Source organism: Primulina eburnea, chromosome 12, assembly GCF_022965805.1.
Source record: "Primulina eburnea isolate SZY01 chromosome 12, ASM2296580v1, whole genome shotgun sequence".
NCBI lineage: Eukaryota > Viridiplantae > Streptophyta > Magnoliopsida > Lamiales > Gesneriaceae > Primulina > Primulina eburnea.
The window spans coordinates 1,650,639-1,667,321 of NC_133112.1; the positions used below are offsets into that span (position 1 = coordinate 1,650,639).

General features: G+C 33.7%; 2 protein-coding genes across 2 annotated transcripts; one reads left to right on the forward strand and one right to left on the reverse strand.

Moving 5' to 3' along the window:
* Positions 1-42: 42 nt before the first annotated feature.
* On the reverse strand, positions 43-3,223 carry LOC140807787 (purple acid phosphatase 2-like). Its single transcript, XM_073164750.1, has 8 exons — positions 2,810-3,223; positions 2,182-2,382; positions 1,977-2,088; positions 1,327-1,556; positions 1,053-1,191; positions 755-975; positions 482-603; positions 43-402 (listed from the first exon to the last, which is right to left on the reverse strand). Exons 1-8 carry the CDS (start codon positions 2,993-2,995, stop codon positions 204-206), a joined length of 1,410 nt encoding a protein of 469 aa, XP_073020851.1. The 5' UTR covers positions 2,996-3,223; the 3' UTR covers positions 43-203.
* A 2,069-nt stretch (positions 3,224-5,292) lies between these two features.
* On the forward strand, positions 5,293-7,943 carry LOC140807384 (protein NRT1/ PTR FAMILY 8.1-like). The gene is made up of 5 exons (XM_073164215.1): positions 5,293-5,423; positions 5,506-5,617; positions 5,730-5,947; positions 6,331-6,893; positions 7,008-7,943. Exons 1-5 carry the CDS (start codon positions 5,352-5,354, stop codon positions 7,819-7,821), a joined length of 1,779 nt encoding a protein of 592 aa, XP_073020316.1. The 5' UTR covers positions 5,293-5,351; the 3' UTR covers positions 7,822-7,943.
* Positions 7,944-16,683: the final 8,740 nt, after the last annotated feature.

Sequence of the window (16,683 nt, forward strand, 5' to 3'; positions counted from 1 at the left end):
CATCACAAATTCCACCAAGAAAACCTTAATAATGAGCTCATATACAAAATAACACGTCCATGTTTAAGAAATCGTGATATGCTTACATACATGGAAACCATAAATTCTGAACTTACAGAAACGAGATTTTATACAGTAAAACTGTTAACTCAAGCAGCCTAGAATACATTACTATATTTACCTATAAAACATGTCTTTTGTCTTCATAGTACAGCTACAGAAGTTTCTTCAACAGATTTCCAGTACCGGTTAAGTAACCAAACAGAGTCAGCTTCCACAGCATATTTATCTTGATTGCGATGCCAACCAAAATATGCATGAGTCCGGTTCTTTATATCGAAAATGCCATGACCAAAGCTGGCTTCACGATGAGCGGAGTAACTTGGTTGCGGCTCTGTCATCCTACAAGGAAACATTCGAATGGTTTCAAGTTCTTAGCAGACTCCATATATTTTGAAATTTCAAGAAAAGTTATCTGTACTTCTTGACTAGGCCTTCTTGATTTCCTCCGTCTCCAATGGTGATATAGACTGGAGCAGAGTCATCGCTTGTTGGAGTGCATTCTCCATTAACAACGTTGTATGCAATGTTGGATATACGTTCCTGTCACGTAAGTAAAATTTAAGGTTTAATTAAGGGTATCACTCATACTGGATTATTGTAGTTGATTCAGGTTTCTTCATTTCAAATCAGAGGCAGACTCAAACTTAGATGCACTCTATTTCAGATCAGAGTCAAAATAAGATATACTTACAGATCGTTCGTATGCATGAACATGACCAGCAAATACTACATCGACTCTATACTTCACAAACCATGGTTCATATAAAACTCGCATAGTCTCCCCTTCCATAAAGTGATGAACATAGCTGCTATACATTGGACAGTGCACGAGTACAATGAGCCATGGTGTCACTTTGCTGTTCACTTTCTGCAGCTCACTTGTGAGCCATTTGTATTGAGGTGTATATTTCCCTTGGAAAAAAATACAGTAATAAGAAATCTACAAAAAAAAATTATTTGGATGCATATGATAGACTAGAAAATCATACCATATGCTGAGTAGGAAGACATGACAATTATGTATGCAGAAGCTCTCTTGATTGAGTACCAAAGGGGAGATGTACTTGCTGATGATCTATAAGGTACGAAAAAACGGTGTGTGTAGGGTTTGAAGGGTTTCGTTTCACCCTGCAATCAAGTGTTTTGCGTTCATCGTATTTGGAATAATTGAAGACAATTGGAAAACCACCATAAACCACCATTATTATAATCTATTACAAGTTCCACAATCGATTTATTAGCCAAGAAAGTGCAAAGGCTTACATGATCGGGAACAAAATCTATTTCATGATTCCCAGCAGTCCAAATCCATGGTTGATATCCTGCATTTCTCTCTATGAATCGCCCCCATGTATCCCACCTTTTGTTATCATGCAATGGATAGCTATCAGCATAGGACAGGTCTCCAACAAACAGCAAAGTCTGGCCTTTCATCGGGTTGAGCTCATAATGAGTTAGCGTTCGATTGGAATCATGTGTTTGACCAAGATCACCTGCTCAAAATGCTAAACAGAGTGGGCTGACAACAGAAGTGAACGTTATGCTTCTTATTGGCATTTATTTTCATATTTCTTATCACTCGGTATACAAAATCAAATGAATCACAGAAATACCCGTTATCAAGAGTAAAAAAAATAATGATCAAATACAAAATTCTTATTTTGCAGCGCCCAACCAAATAGCTCAGGTGGTAGAGACATGGGGGTGAGGTATGTGAAAAACCAAGCAAGTGCAAGCAAATATTGAAAAACATAAGAAACAAGTTTACAAGAAACTTTAGGGATTAAATCTGCAACAATTATCAAATAAAAACATCATCAAGCCTCTTTTCTGTCCTCTATTTTCCCTTTTGGTCCATTGAGCAAGCTTTAATATCGACAAAATTCAGAATTCTTTTCATGTGTAAGCCATACCTATAAGACCAAATGTATAAGGAACATCAGGGCCTGGTTTAGGAGGTGTAAAGAACCAAAACTGTCGTTTTGTATCACCAAGTCCAACCTCGTAGTAGTATTTGGCACCATACTGCAATTTCAATTCAGAGTTTTGCTGATAAAAAAATTAAAATGATTGAAGATTATATATCAATGTGAATCGAGCCCGTAAAGTAAAACCCACCTTCAATTTCTCGATAGAGGCATGATGAATGTAACCAGACGTATAATTGTAGAAATTGTACCGGACAACAATGGCTTCTGCAGATCTTTTGATCAGACTAGTTTCATCCCAGTAGATGACTTGATTTGAACCAGGCTCATCCGGTGTAATCCAAGAGACAATTACAGCCCTGCCTCTATGGTCCCCTTGCGTTATGTGAACCTTTCAAAAACCAAACTAAAATTACCAAGAACAGAAAAGATGCAACGTGGATCATCAACCAAAATTCGTTTCTTTAAGGATGTGTTTGGACCGAGTGATTTTGTTAAGCAAGTGAAATTGTTGTGACATTCCTAATTCGAACACAACGCTGAAATTCATTACAAATTGATGACACATCCAAATTTCTAAATGAATAAGCACATTTCCCCTGCAGCACGGTGGATCAGTAGCAGGATGTACTTGAATGAGCTAAATGTTATCGAACTTCACATTCGATTTCGATAAATATAGTCACTACGGAGCTGATGCTCGAGTAAAACTGGAAAGCAAAAAAATGGTTTATCCAAAAATGAACACATAAACAACAGTATGTTTCGCGTATTAAAGCAAAAGAGATGAAATATTGATTTCAAGAACAGAATATTACTTGCTGGGGAGCATTGTAACCAGGAGGCGCTTGAAACACATCGCTGTCCAGTGGCATATCTTCACTCAGCCCATTCTTTCGGATATAACTACTTGTTGTCCCACCTTTACAAAGCCCGATCAAGGCAAAAAGAGTCAAACCCACTAGTGCAAACACAAATTTAATACGAATAAACTGAAAATTCATCTTTTTTCGCTCCACACAATCTTTAAATTCTGAAATTTATTTTTTAAAATGTGAGACCTTGAGGGAATTTTCAATATTTCTGAAGAACGATTTTGAAGTGGGGAGAATATCCAGTCTCCTGATACGAATAATGGGTTACAATCCCAGGATTCGTGCAGCCCGGGACGTCTGATTTTCAACACGTGGACTACGGCTGGAAGCTGGAATCGTAAGCCCACAATTAGTCCGACCCAGTAAAGTTGAAAAAAATGTCACAAGCCTGGGATGGATGTCTTCGCCAAATTGTACGGATAAGGAAAAAAACACACGAATTTAGAGATCAAGAGTAGTCTTTATATGAGACGGTCTCGCAAATTTTTGTCTGTCAGATAGGTAAATCTTACCGATATTCACAATAAAAAGTAATACTCTTAACATAAAAAGTAATATTTTTTCATGGATTAAATAAGAATCCGTCTCACAAAATACGCCATGTGAGACAGTCTCACATTATTTTTTTTCCATAATTCAAATCCAACTTTAAATAGGAAATCACATTTCTCAAAATTTCATCCAATTATAACCTTTTGGTTGTGAAAGATTCCAATGTTAAACTTGGTTCGTAGTTTAAGGATATAGTGGTTAATACATGAGTGACAACATAATAATTAAGAGACGACAATCATTAATACCAATATAATTAAATTCGGAGATATTAGATAATCCATGCAAACAAGGGAGGCAAATGCGCAACTAACGGAGTCCTTTCATCGGTCTAAATTTCGGCATTATTAATTAAACATTTAAATGTTTGATTTTCTGTTTTATTTTATATTTTATCTAGTAAATAAATTCTTAGTATTATCTAAATCACGCGTAGACAATTAATTGTGATTTGTAGTATTTGTTTCAACAAATTTTGTCGTATTGTTGACCATGCTATCGAGTGGTTCGGCCACTGGTAAGAAGTAAGCTAATATATATAGCATCTAATTGAACTTTCTGCTAATTTTGTGCGCGCGGGAACCGCATGTATAATTAAATTAATATTCTAAATTTATATATTAATATAAATTCTGAACAAATTAATTAATTGTCGAGTATATTTATTTATAGACGGCCTAATTTATTGCATTTATGCCTCTGACATTATTTTGCGAACTACCCCATTTATTGATTTATGGAGAAATATTTGTCAGTGCCATGAATATTGGCATTAGTTGTGAATTCAAATGTGATGGACAAAATGTTCGACCACAACTGTCTTGTATAATTTTATTTGTTACGATTTACCTTATTTTCATATGATCGTAAAATATTAATATTATTTCAATCCATATGTAATGTTATATATAATTCAAGGACATATACATAAAGTAAGAATTACACATTTTCCATGCATGTAAACGTAATATTTGTAGAATGAACTCCGAAAGTGTAAACATAAAGTGGAAAAAGTGATGTGCTTTCAGATTTAAATGTTGTTCTAGATGTTGTAACACTTATTGACTACACGCAACGAAATAATACAACACACTAATAAATAACTTAAACCAAAATAACTCAGAAATAATTGTACACAAGCATAAATACTTACGCGATATCTCAAAACAAAATAATCACTAGAAAACTAACTTGAGTTTACAAAAACCAACATTAATGATTTTAATGAAAACTAATCTTGTCAATACGTCGAGAAAAAAATTGCTTTCTAAAACAAATAACGAGACTAAAACGTATCCAAGAAAACAAAACAAGGTGCCGAAAATTGGAATAATAAAAACACGATCTTCAGTCAACACTTCCACGTGTGTTGTTTGCAGATGTCTCCAACAATAACAATAACACGGAAAACAACACTCTTCAAAATAACAACGTCCTTGTAAATTATTTTTCTCTGAAGTTCACGACGTACAAAAGTGCGTAGCCACCAAAAGCCAAAACTGAAAACGAAAGTCGACGGTCAAAACTGAAAAATCGAAGACCATTTCCATAGCTTGTTTATCTTATTTATAGCTTTGGAATGATATCATATCATAAAATTCTTATCATAAATATCACATATCTAGAAAGCAAAACCTTTAGTTAAATATTTCACATAATCTTATTATTAAGGAAAAGATATTTAAAAGATTATTTCAAGTAATAAATTATAATTTCATTAAATTTTTGTAATAAACGCGATTCACTGTATCAGTTTAACAAAATTGCAGCATATCAAAATGCTGTAAATAAGAGCATAATTGTCTCCAACTACATTTATAAGTTATAATAAATAATAAATAATAAATAATAATTATTTGCTGCATTAGATATTCAGAATCTTAAGCTATGATTCCGTTGGCCGAAGTGCAATATATACGATCTCATCATTTTTATGAATATTACTGAAAGTACTCTTTGGAAAGTGCCCATGGACGTGATTATGGAATCCGACAGGTTCACCAAGGTATGCCACTGATATTTCTTTCTTCTTATGTTTCATTTTTGTTTTTAAATTTATGGGTCCTTCCTGGATTGGATTTTCATAGGAAGAAACATTGGAATCTTCAACTCTGGTTTCCAATGGCTGTGTTAACTATAAAGGGGTGATAGCAGATAAACGAAAAACTGGAGGGTGGAAAGCCTCCCCTTTCATCATAGGTTTTTTTTTTCTGAAAATCTCACGATTTACTATTTTCTAATTTCATAGTTGTTTTTTTAACATACGAGAATATTTATACTTTTGATTCTGTGGTGTTACGTTTGATGTAAGTGAGTGAGGTGGCAGAGAGGTTTGCATTCTTCGCAATAGCTGTAAACATGGTGGCATATCTGGTGGGGGAAATGCATCAGCCACTGCCGGTGGCCGCCACTCATGTCACCAATTGGGCCGGCGCAGCCTATGTTCTCACCTTGTTTGGAGCTTTTGTAGCTGATGCTTATTTGGGACGATTTCTCACCATTATCGTCTTCTCTTGCATATATGCAGTGGTAAGAACAAAAATAAAGCAACTCTTTTCTAGGGGTTTTTTTTGTTTATTTGCAAAGGGGGAGGGAAGGTCGAACATGAGCCGATGTAACAAATGACATCCATAGTGCCACTTGGGCTAATGCTCACTGGCTATTTCTAGGTGATTTTTGTATACGTGGATCACCTTGTAGGGGCTAGGGATGCGAAAGAATGGTCTTTTTATATGAGACAAGTTCAAATTTTGTGCAAATTTGACTTGACATGCTTGAATCCCTTGTCCTAATTGATTTAATATCATAAACTAACAGGTTTTAGTCTGATGTATTCTCCTTAAAATTAATAGTTGATGCCACAACCACAAATAATCGACTACTGTTAATTTCTCAACGATTTCATTTTCCAGGGAATGGTGATGCTTACACTTTCAGGATCCATGCACAGCTTGAGGCCCCCTCACTGCACCGCCAAGCCCTGCATCCCCGCCTCAAATTCCCAAACATCCTTCCTCTACTGCGCCCTTTCCCTCATAGCCCTGGGCACTGGCGGAATCAAGCCATGCGTTTCCTCATTCGGAGCAGACCAATTTGACGAATCTGATCACAAAGAAGCACAGAAAAAATATGCGTTTTTTAACTGGTTTTTCTTTGCCATAAACATGGGAGCCCTTTTTGGCATTACCCTTTTGGTTTACGTGCAAGTTGAACTAGGATGGAGTTGGGGATTTGGGATCCCAACTGCAGCCATGATTAGTTCTATCTTTATGTTGGGTGCTGGATATGTCAAGTATCGGTATCAGAAGCCGATGGGGAGTGCGTTTACAAGGTTTTGTCAAGTGATTGTGGCTTCAGTGAGGAATCTTGCCAAGAGGGTTGATGTGGGGAAAGGAGGTGATTGCTTGTACGAGGTTGAGACTAAGGAATCCGATATTTTTGGTGCTAGGAAGCTTTCTCACACTCAACAATACAGGTTAATTTTCATATAAATCTCGTATGCTTTCCGGGATTATTTGACAAATCTAGATGGAAAATTAACATGATAACAAGCGCATGAAAATTTACTTGTGCTTTTGCTTGAATGCAGATATCTGGATGCTGCAGCTGTTATCACAGATCCTTATTGCAATACTAACAATCGATGGAAACTCTGCACAGTCACGCAGGTGGAAGAATTCAAATCCTTCATTAGAATCCTCCCTGTTTGGGCTTCAACGTTAGCTCTTCCCATCTCCTTTGCCCAGCTCTCCACGTTCTTCATCGGCCAGGCAAGAATCATGGATCGAAAACTGGGCTCCAATTTCGAAATCCCGTCAGGCTCAATCCCCGTCTTCAGCGCCATTAACGCTCTAATCTTAATCCCTATCTACGAAAAATTCATGGTCCCGTTTCTCCGCATAAAAACAGGCCATCCTCGTGGAATCACCTCTCTGCAAAGAATGGGTATCGGGCTCATAGCGTCCATCTTCGCCATGGCTTTTGCTGCAGTAGTGGAAAAAGCACGCAGGGAACGAGATTCTGGTCACCAAATATCCGGGTTGATGAGCGTTTTCTGGTTGTTTCCTCAGTGTTTTCTCATCGGCACAGCTGAGGTGTTTACTTACGTAGGGCAGCTCGAGTTTTTCTACGACGAGGCGACGGATGGGACGAGAAGCATCAGCAGCGCTGTGTTTCTATGCGAAATCGGGATCGGTAGTTGGCTGAGTAGCGCCATTGTCAATATAATTGAAAGACTGCAACAGGGGTGGCTGCGGGATGATCTGAACAAGAGCCGGCTGGATTACTTCTACTGGATTTTGGCAGGGTTAAATGGGGTGAATTTCTTGGTGTTTTCGTGGGTTGCATGGAGGTATAAAGGCAGGCCTGATATGGTGATTGAATTAAGTGCACGGAGGATTTGACTATCAGTCTATAATCCTCAAAAATCTACAAAAAAATTTCGCGATGCACCCAATTTAAGTGCAATTTATTGATTATCATGTATCAGATTCTTGAAGTCATGCGTTTTCTTGTCAGTTTATTTAAGAGGATTTGTGATTAATATTATGTACTTTATTTTCAAAATTTCTTGTATATTCTGTTACTCAGTGTTATTATTAGTTGTCCTTTTGTTTGTAAGAAAATATCTCGGGGCGGGAACATTACAAAAAAGCAAGACCAGTCCTAAAAACCCCAATTAAATAAAAGATTTGTCGATTCTATAAAGTGGAATAAACCAAGATTTTTTAACGTCGGCTTTGGACCGAAAAGACCTATCATTATCCTTGAATCATCCAGATGCATCACCTGGAAATGCTTGGGCCAAAAACAGAGTAATGCCCCGATCTCGGATCGGAGATGCTAACAGGCAGGGGCAGATGGTAGTTGGGGCAAAACTGGGCTATTGTCTGGCAATTTTGCCCATATATTTGATTGCCTAGTGGCATGTTAAAATGACAAAAATCTTGGTGAAATTTCGCCTCTATAATTTGAATAGTCAAATCCAATTAAAGTAGTAATCTATTTTCCCAACTTCATTTTAATTTGGAATTTGGATCGTTTTCTAATAACATGTGGATTTTCTATAGAAATAACTAAAAAAAAGTCGATTTCCAACTACAATATTAACAAAAGAAAAAACTTTCGTTTCTTTTTCTCTACGAAAATTAGGGGGAAGAAATTTGAAGGATAAAGTAACTAAAAACCACCTTATAAAATTTAGTTTTTTTAATTAATTTTTTATGTGTGGAACACTAAACACGTTCTATATATACACTTACTAACATTTGAAATCATTTTAAAATATAACATAACTATCCAATTAAAACTTTGTTTGGCCTTTTTGTTATGAATTTGAGATACGTTTATCTATGATTTTGCTGTTAATGTGCAAATTATTGATTTAATCCGATGATATAAAACCACTTGACTCGGTTACTGGACACACAAATAGAGAAGGATAGGACCCAGATTGATAGATAATTTTTTGATTTGATTATTTTTAATTATATAGTTATGAGTATTAGAGCAGCTCATAAGGTATTCCTAATTAAAATTGATATAAAAGTAAACAAATTAATATAGAATTTTGAGTGATATTAGCGGATGCATGAGACTTGATCTTTTCTCTTAATGTCTACGTGCCAAAGATTAGCAAATTTGTCACGCCTTGGAATCAAGACGCTTCTGACCTTGGCGTTGCTCTCAAACATATATTCGACAACAACAAACTTCGGAAATACAAATTTTTAGTGGGAAGGAGAGGGAGATTCGAGCTCTAGTATAAGAGAATGGGTAACGGGTGAACCAATTAGGCTAGAAGTCTGGTCTCGATAATAGGCAAGTTTTGCAGATAGTGTTAAAATAACAAATTATGCTTTACGTGGATTTACATAAAGTCTACCTTCTATTGTTGTCCTCAGTTAATTAACTTCATGTGGTTTGATGAATGGAGGAAGTCCATTTCTATTTTTCCTCAAGGAATTGGGTTGATAAAATAAGTCAACATATATTATGTTTGTTGTGATTTTACGGCAAGAACTTTTTTCTAATTTTAATTTAGTAATTATTTTCCCTAACTAAAATCCATATTATAAATTAATTATTTGTTCTAAAATAGGAATATATTAAATTTTATTAAGATAATAATCAGTGAATCTACAAATATCCCAATATATTCGGGAAAAAATCTCCAATTTAGCAACATAACATAAAGAAGTATATATTTCCTTTTCACGTTATGGATCCACTCGTAAGTAAATCAATCGAGGATGTAAATATTTACATAAACAAATTAACCGTCTCTTATCATATATTCCTTATATACAATAACAAATCTTAAATGACAATAAATTAAAAACCTTCTGCAAAATTTTTTATTTAATTCTTTTCGAGTTCTCTCCCAAGAAAGAATCCATTAACGTCTGCATACAGGTATGTTTTTATCATTGTTTTCCCATCAGTTACTTATGCACAGTGTGATTTGAATACATGCATGCATGGATTCTTGTGAATACAGATATAGATATGGGGAGAGCGAAATTAAACATGGAGTTCATAAAAAAAGAAAAATCAAGAAACGTTACTTTCAAGAAACGAAAAGAGGGTTTGACGAAAAAAATATATGAATTGACCACCCTTTGCGAGATTGACGCATGCATGATAATCTACGGTCCGAGACAAGAAAAGGGTTCCTTTGATATCGAAATATGGCCTGAAAACATCGAAGAAACTCGATGTATGATTGACATTTACAAATCCAAGAACAAGGATTCAATCAAGAGTTTTGGCTTGTCTGATTTCTTCCACAACAGGGAGAAAAAGATCGAGGACTGAGCTTTCGAAACTTCGAAAAAAGAACATGGAAGCAAGGTATCCCACTTGGATTGATTTCATGAATGGTTTTACAGAAGTACAGTTGAGAGAATTCGCAGCAAACTTAAGGGTTAAATTTGAGGACTGTAGATCAAGAGTTAATAATGTGGAGAAAAGTAAAGAGGTTTTGGATGTGAATTTGTTTGATTTTGGGAGGATAAATCCATTCCAAAACCAAAGCTTTTACAATCCAGGGATGATCCAAAGAGGGAATATTGAATTTGAAGTTCTAAACCAGCAAGCTATTTCGTCGATCATACATTTCCCTCATCTGGATCATAATCAAGAATTGCATTCTGTGAACCAGAATTCAATGGTGATGCCTATGTTGAATGATGATGATCATTGTGTGCAGTTCGGGGGTGCATCAACTAGCGGGAATATTTTGTTTAAGCATCAGGGTTTCTACGAGTCAACTGCAATGGATCCTATGACATGTTACAGCCCAAGATCGTATGCACGATTTTACACACCACCAGCGGCTCCGACACAATATATGATGTCGAGGGTGCTGCCGGAGCATATTCCAGCAGTGATGCCACCGCTGCCGCAGCTGCCAGGTTTTTCAAAAGAGTATTGAGGAGGATATTGTGCAGCATCAGATCAAGGTCACCAGGGCAATGTGAAGTTTTTTTTAGATGGATTTAGTTTTCGTTATGTTTTTTTACATGGAATATTTGATTGAGTTTCTTTGTTTTATTTAATGATGTTTATTGTTTTACTAAAGATGATAATCAAATTCAATGTATTTGGTGCTAACGATGAGATTTTGTGTCATTGTCCATTGTATGGATTGAGTTTTACAATAAATGCATTTAAATTTAAACATGTCATTCTTATTTTTTTATTTATTATTATTATTTTAATGTTATATGATTAGTCAAGGTATGCCTAAAATGGAGCGTGAGATAAATCGAAGGGTTTACTATTTAGACATAATTATAAATTTTTAGTTAAACTTACAAAACGTTGTGCATAGTGAAGGTTTTAACAAAATAATGTAAGCATCCTACCATCCGATTGCGGATCCAACTCGTTTAATTTAATTTTTTTTATTTAACAGGAATATATATATGGTAAGAAAGGCGAGTTAATTGTGAATAATCAATAATCACGTGCGCGGAAATATTTTTTCTATAATTGATTTCCTTACCATTTTGAATTATGGATTGCATTACTAATGGATTTTATGTTAAAAGAATCTTTTACAATAAACACTTTATGATTCTTCCATTTCCGGAGGGGAAAAGTTAAAGAAAATAATATCTGGTGTCCACTAATATACTATTGAGTTATTAATTATTAATGTGTCAAATTTTAGTCTTGGTACTGCACTAAATTTATTCAGCTATTTTGGACCAATGACATGGTTCAGGTTCCAAGTTTCACATCAATAATTTTCAATGTCAGCATTGAAATATTCCCAAGATATATTAATTTTAGGTTAAGGTTGGATTGATTGATATGATTCGAGAATGATTTGATGATTGAATTTGATTTGAGGCGGCACATGAGAGAGAGTCTTGTGTGAAGTATATCACAATTTGATTGATTGATTTGATTTCGGCACATGGGAACTTAACAGTGAGAGTCTTTATGTGAAGTATATATATCACAATTTACACAAACGTCTGTACAATTCAAAGATATCACGTCTACTGTCAACCGGTGAGTTAATATATTTTTACAAAGGAAGGCTTAAAGGGAAACACCTATCTATCCTATGCAAGACTAAACTGTTGAACTTTATCAGAAAATCCTTTCGTATAACTTTCAATTTCCATTCATGTGGGAGATTGTTGGATTAAAGATATTGGGTTGTGAGGTTTATGGGCATTCCATGCGAGTGAATGGAAATTTGGAAATGTAGGTTTGTCCCACATCAGAAAAACAATGTGGTATAGATAAGTTTATATTGTGTTACACTTTATGGTTGAGACCTTTCACATGCCTTTGATACTTTTCATTTGCCCCGACTTTTGGTGCTTCGTCTCTCATCTTTATGGCAACCTTTGGCCTTTCGTATGTCTGGTATTGACATGTAAAAATAGTAGAATATATACCGAAATCTACTTTCTCATATATCTCTGCATTCTGCTGCTGCCTGTTTCATGCACCTCTGCTCCTACTTCGTCAACTGATAAAGTTCGGTACTGTTTTGTTCTCTAGCATAGTGCTTTATGCTGCTGGTATGACCTATTGTATCTTGGGAAACTGACGTACGTTGGAACCTCGAAGCACATACCGGAGGAGCCGAATTTGTTTTAAGGAAACTGCATACGCTACAGACATCGGTTCGGTTTTGCTTTCCTTTGCACGATAGTCATACCGTAAATATCACACTTGTTTCAGTTGTTGTTTTATCTTTACGATTCATTTCTACGCCACTGTTATTGGAAGTTTTTAGTAACAATATATCATGCCCAAATTTAATATAATATAATTTGACACAAATTATATTATATGTATTTTTTGAGAACCGGCTCGCCAAAAATCGCATTGCCAGGAAGAGACACCGGATGAATGAAGGAGAGTCGAGCCGGTTATTTTTTAGAACCGCGGCCTGTAACACGAGCTAACCGGACCAAGACAGGTAGTGACCTATCAAGAATATACAACCCAGTATCCAGTTCTTCCCCTTTGCATCGCCCAAGTACAGCACCACCGGTGATTCCACCGGTGGGGACTTTGTTTAGTGTGAGGACGGATGCTCCCGCCATGCAGAAAAGTGTCCCTGCCACCTTTGCGATGCCATCTTTTCTATCTAGCCTTACTTTTTCTATCCTGATATTTAACATTAATTTCGAAATATAAATTTAGGATTCTGGTACTATTAAATTACTTTCCAGTTGAAATTTGTTGGTTTTAGTAGCGGAACCATGATAAAGGTTACGGCTGACACAGAATTTTGTGCAGCTGAAGCAAAAGTTGGCGACGTATCATCCCATTCCAACAGGTCGAATCCTTGATTTGCAGTTATCCTGCCATGTTTCCAAATACCAGCCTCTGTCAGTGCTAATCAAAATTTTCATTTTCCTAATATAATAATTAATTTGGCAAGAATATTATATTTCATACCCAACAATTGCAAGAAGGAAGAATTGTATGATTAATTTCCACGAAAGGGTGCCCTTTCCTTCTTGGTAACATTGATGAACAATGGCTCACTCAAATTTTTAAGTATTAGAGAACACAGAAGAAAATTATAAATAAAAAAGATTACTTATTTCAATTTATAAATTGGAGTTTATGTCGTTGAAAACAAAAGATTGGTGCCGAATTTGTGATGATCGTATGCTAATGTTTAGGGTGATATAAATATCGCAGATATACCCCACTAGAGGGTCCAAAAGAGAGTATATTTTCAAACCATTCGTTGTCTACTGTATCATCTATTGTACTGAAAACACAACATTTAGCATTGTGCATTTTTTACACGAGATAAAAAAATACACAAGACAAAAGATCATCTTGTGGACATCACACAATATAAGATAAATTTAAAAAGTTGTCATATTAAACGAGATAATCATGTGATCATCTCGTGTAAAAAGTTCACAGCAATTGGTGTTGTGTTTTTAACATAGTTGAGGATCCAAATCCATATATTGAATGGTAAATATATTTGAACTTAACTAAAAATAGCGAAGGTAAAATGTAAATAAAGTATTTTTTAAAAAAAGAAAAAGAAAACAAAAAGGGATATTGCCCACTTTTTTTCAAACTAGAGTCTCTCATGCATGCGGAAATTAATGTATCTACTCATGAGAAGCATGCCATTAACGTTTATAATTGATTTGGTGAAAAACCATAAATCAACCTTAATTATATCAGACTTTCAGCATCGATATGTTGCTAAAATCTGGGCAAGTATCCATCTTTTCTTCCCTAATATTTTACGAAACTTTAGGACATAATCATATCATTTAGTTGTATAAAATCAATCAATCTAAAAATGGGCACTTTAATTTCACGAGGGACAGCAGGCAATTAATCATCTTTGTCGAAAGTAATTAATTCCACTAACAACGACCTAGTACTCGTCCCAAAACATAATTCATAGACGGGTTGTGGAATACACACATTATATTTATTTCAATATAGTGTGATCAACAGTGGGCAAGATTCCAAGACATAACTACGAGATACGATTAAAATTTTGCTTAATTAATTTGGAGAAATATTATATTTACAACATAATATATACACAAACACACACACACAGTGGTCAAGAAATAATTCCTCGTACGCCACTTTCAAAGATCCTTTGAGACTCGCTTGCGTGCTGAATCAGAAGTTGGAAGGTTGTTATATATGATACCATTCGTTCACATTCTTTTTTTGAATCATCTTGATTCGATATGCATGAAACTAACATAATACCTGAGATACAATGGATGTATGACGTGAATTAACACAAATCATTGTAATAGGGTTTGTACCCACATTAAAGATTATTAAAACGTTGAAATCTAACTGTTCAAGCATAACTTAAGACTATGTTTGGTAGTCATGATATGAGAATGAAATAATGATCTCTTATCTTACGTTTGGTTTATTTTTTATTTAATCTATAGGCCCTTGATTATGCTTGAAAGCCCTCACAATTCATGTTATTTATGTGATTAAATATCCCTCTAAAAAAGTGTGATAATTATTGAATAGCGATCATGATAAGATTTTATATTGACCATCATATCCTTGAATTGTCTTCTTCAATATAATATGAAAATTAAAATTAGCGAAAAATTTAATAATTAATTTAATATTTAAATTTTTTTTATATTTTTTTTATAAATTAACTTCATATATTTTTATTATTTTCAATCATTTTAAAGAAAATAAATTGTAATACAAATCTATCTTAAATTAAATTTTTTAAATTTATAATCTTGTTAATTAATTCTTTTATGAAAATAAATATTTATTAAATTCTAATTTATTTTGTTTAATGATTATCGTAATCTTTTCAAATATATTTCTAATAAATATATTTAAATTAATTTTAATAAATATAAATTATAAGTATTTAATTATCTATCTAATTATTTTAAGGATATATATTTAATTAACACTTGGGGCATTTTGATCATTACAATAAAATTTACAAAATTAATCCATCATTTTAAAATCATACCAAACATCATGTTATTTATCCCACCATACTATATATTAATCCATATCTCTCATTTTTCTATCACTCTAATTACTAATCATTTATTTATCACATCACACGTACCAAACAGAGCCTAAGAAGTTAGTCTATCCTTTATCAGAAGTTATTTTTCTCACGTCTCGACATCATTATATCATGTAGATCATCTGTAGATGATTCAAGAACTAAAATTTCACCACATCATGGGAGAGAAACATTTGACGCGTAGCATAGAAAAATTATACTTTAAGGTTCCGTTTGGTACGTGTGATAGGATAAATAAATGATTAATAATTAGAGTGATTAAAAAATGAGATATGTGGATTAATAGTATAGTTGGATAAATAACATGGTGTTTGGTTTGATTTTAAAATGATGGATTAGTTTTATAAATTTTATTGTAATGACCAAAATGCCCTAAATGCTACCTAAATATATATTCTTAAAATAATTGGATAGATATTAAATATTTATAATTATAATTTAAATTTACTAAAATTAATTTAAATCATTAAAAAAATTAGAAATGAAAAAATATTTATTTTCATAAAAAAAATTAATTAACAAGATTATAAATTTATAAAAATTTAATTTAACATAGATTTGTATTACAATTTATTTTCTTTAAAATATATGAAATTAATTTATAAAAAAATATAATAAAAATTAAAATATTATATTAATTATTAAATTTTCACTAATTCTAATTTTCATATTATATTGAAGAAAACAATTCAAAGGTATTATGGTCAATATACAATATTATCATGATCACTATTCAAAAATTATTAATTATCACACCTTTTGAGGAGAGATATTTAATCACACAAACAACATGAATAGTGTGGTTTTCAATCATAATCAAGGACCTATAGATTAATAAAAAACGAACCAAACGCGAAATAAGAGAATGATTATTAAATAATCATTCTCTTATCATAGCTACCAAACATAACCTAAGAATTATTCAAAAAAAAAATGTAGGTGGAAAATTACTTAAGTTGGAGGTTGTCATGACAGACGTACAGTAGACTACTTTTTAATGTTGTTTTTGCTCGCTCGGTTAGGAAATCATGAAGCACGCATTATTGACATCTACATCATAACATATATATATATATATATATATATATATATATATATATATATATATATATATATATATATATATATATATAATATTCAAAGTGATTAATGAAAGTCATAATTTTAATTATTACTATCACTACATCAACTAACGCAGTTACTTGCGTGC

Coding starts and splice junctions, on each gene's coding strand:
- LOC140807787 (XM_073164750.1), bottom strand. CDS start 2,995: ATGAATTTTCAGTTTATTCGTATTAAATTTGTGTTTGCACTAGTGGGT. Junction 1,557..1,976: donor TTATACATTTGGTCTTATAG/GTATGGCTTACA, acceptor CATTTTGAGCAG/GTGATCTTGGTCAAACACAT. Junction 604..754: donor TTCATGCATACGAACGATCT/GTAAGTATATCT, acceptor CTTACGTGACAG/GAACGTATATCCAACATTGC.
- LOC140807384 (XM_073164215.1), top strand. CDS start 5,352: ATGAATATTACTGAAAGTACTCTTTGGAAAGTGCCCATGGACGTGATT. Junction 5,424..5,505: donor AATCCGACAGGTTCACCAAG/GTATGCCACTGA, acceptor GGATTTTCATAG/GAAGAAACATTGGAATCTTC. Junction 5,618..5,729: donor AGCCTCCCCTTTCATCATAG/GTTTTTTTTTTC, acceptor GTTTGATGTAAG/TGAGTGAGGTGGCAGAGAGG.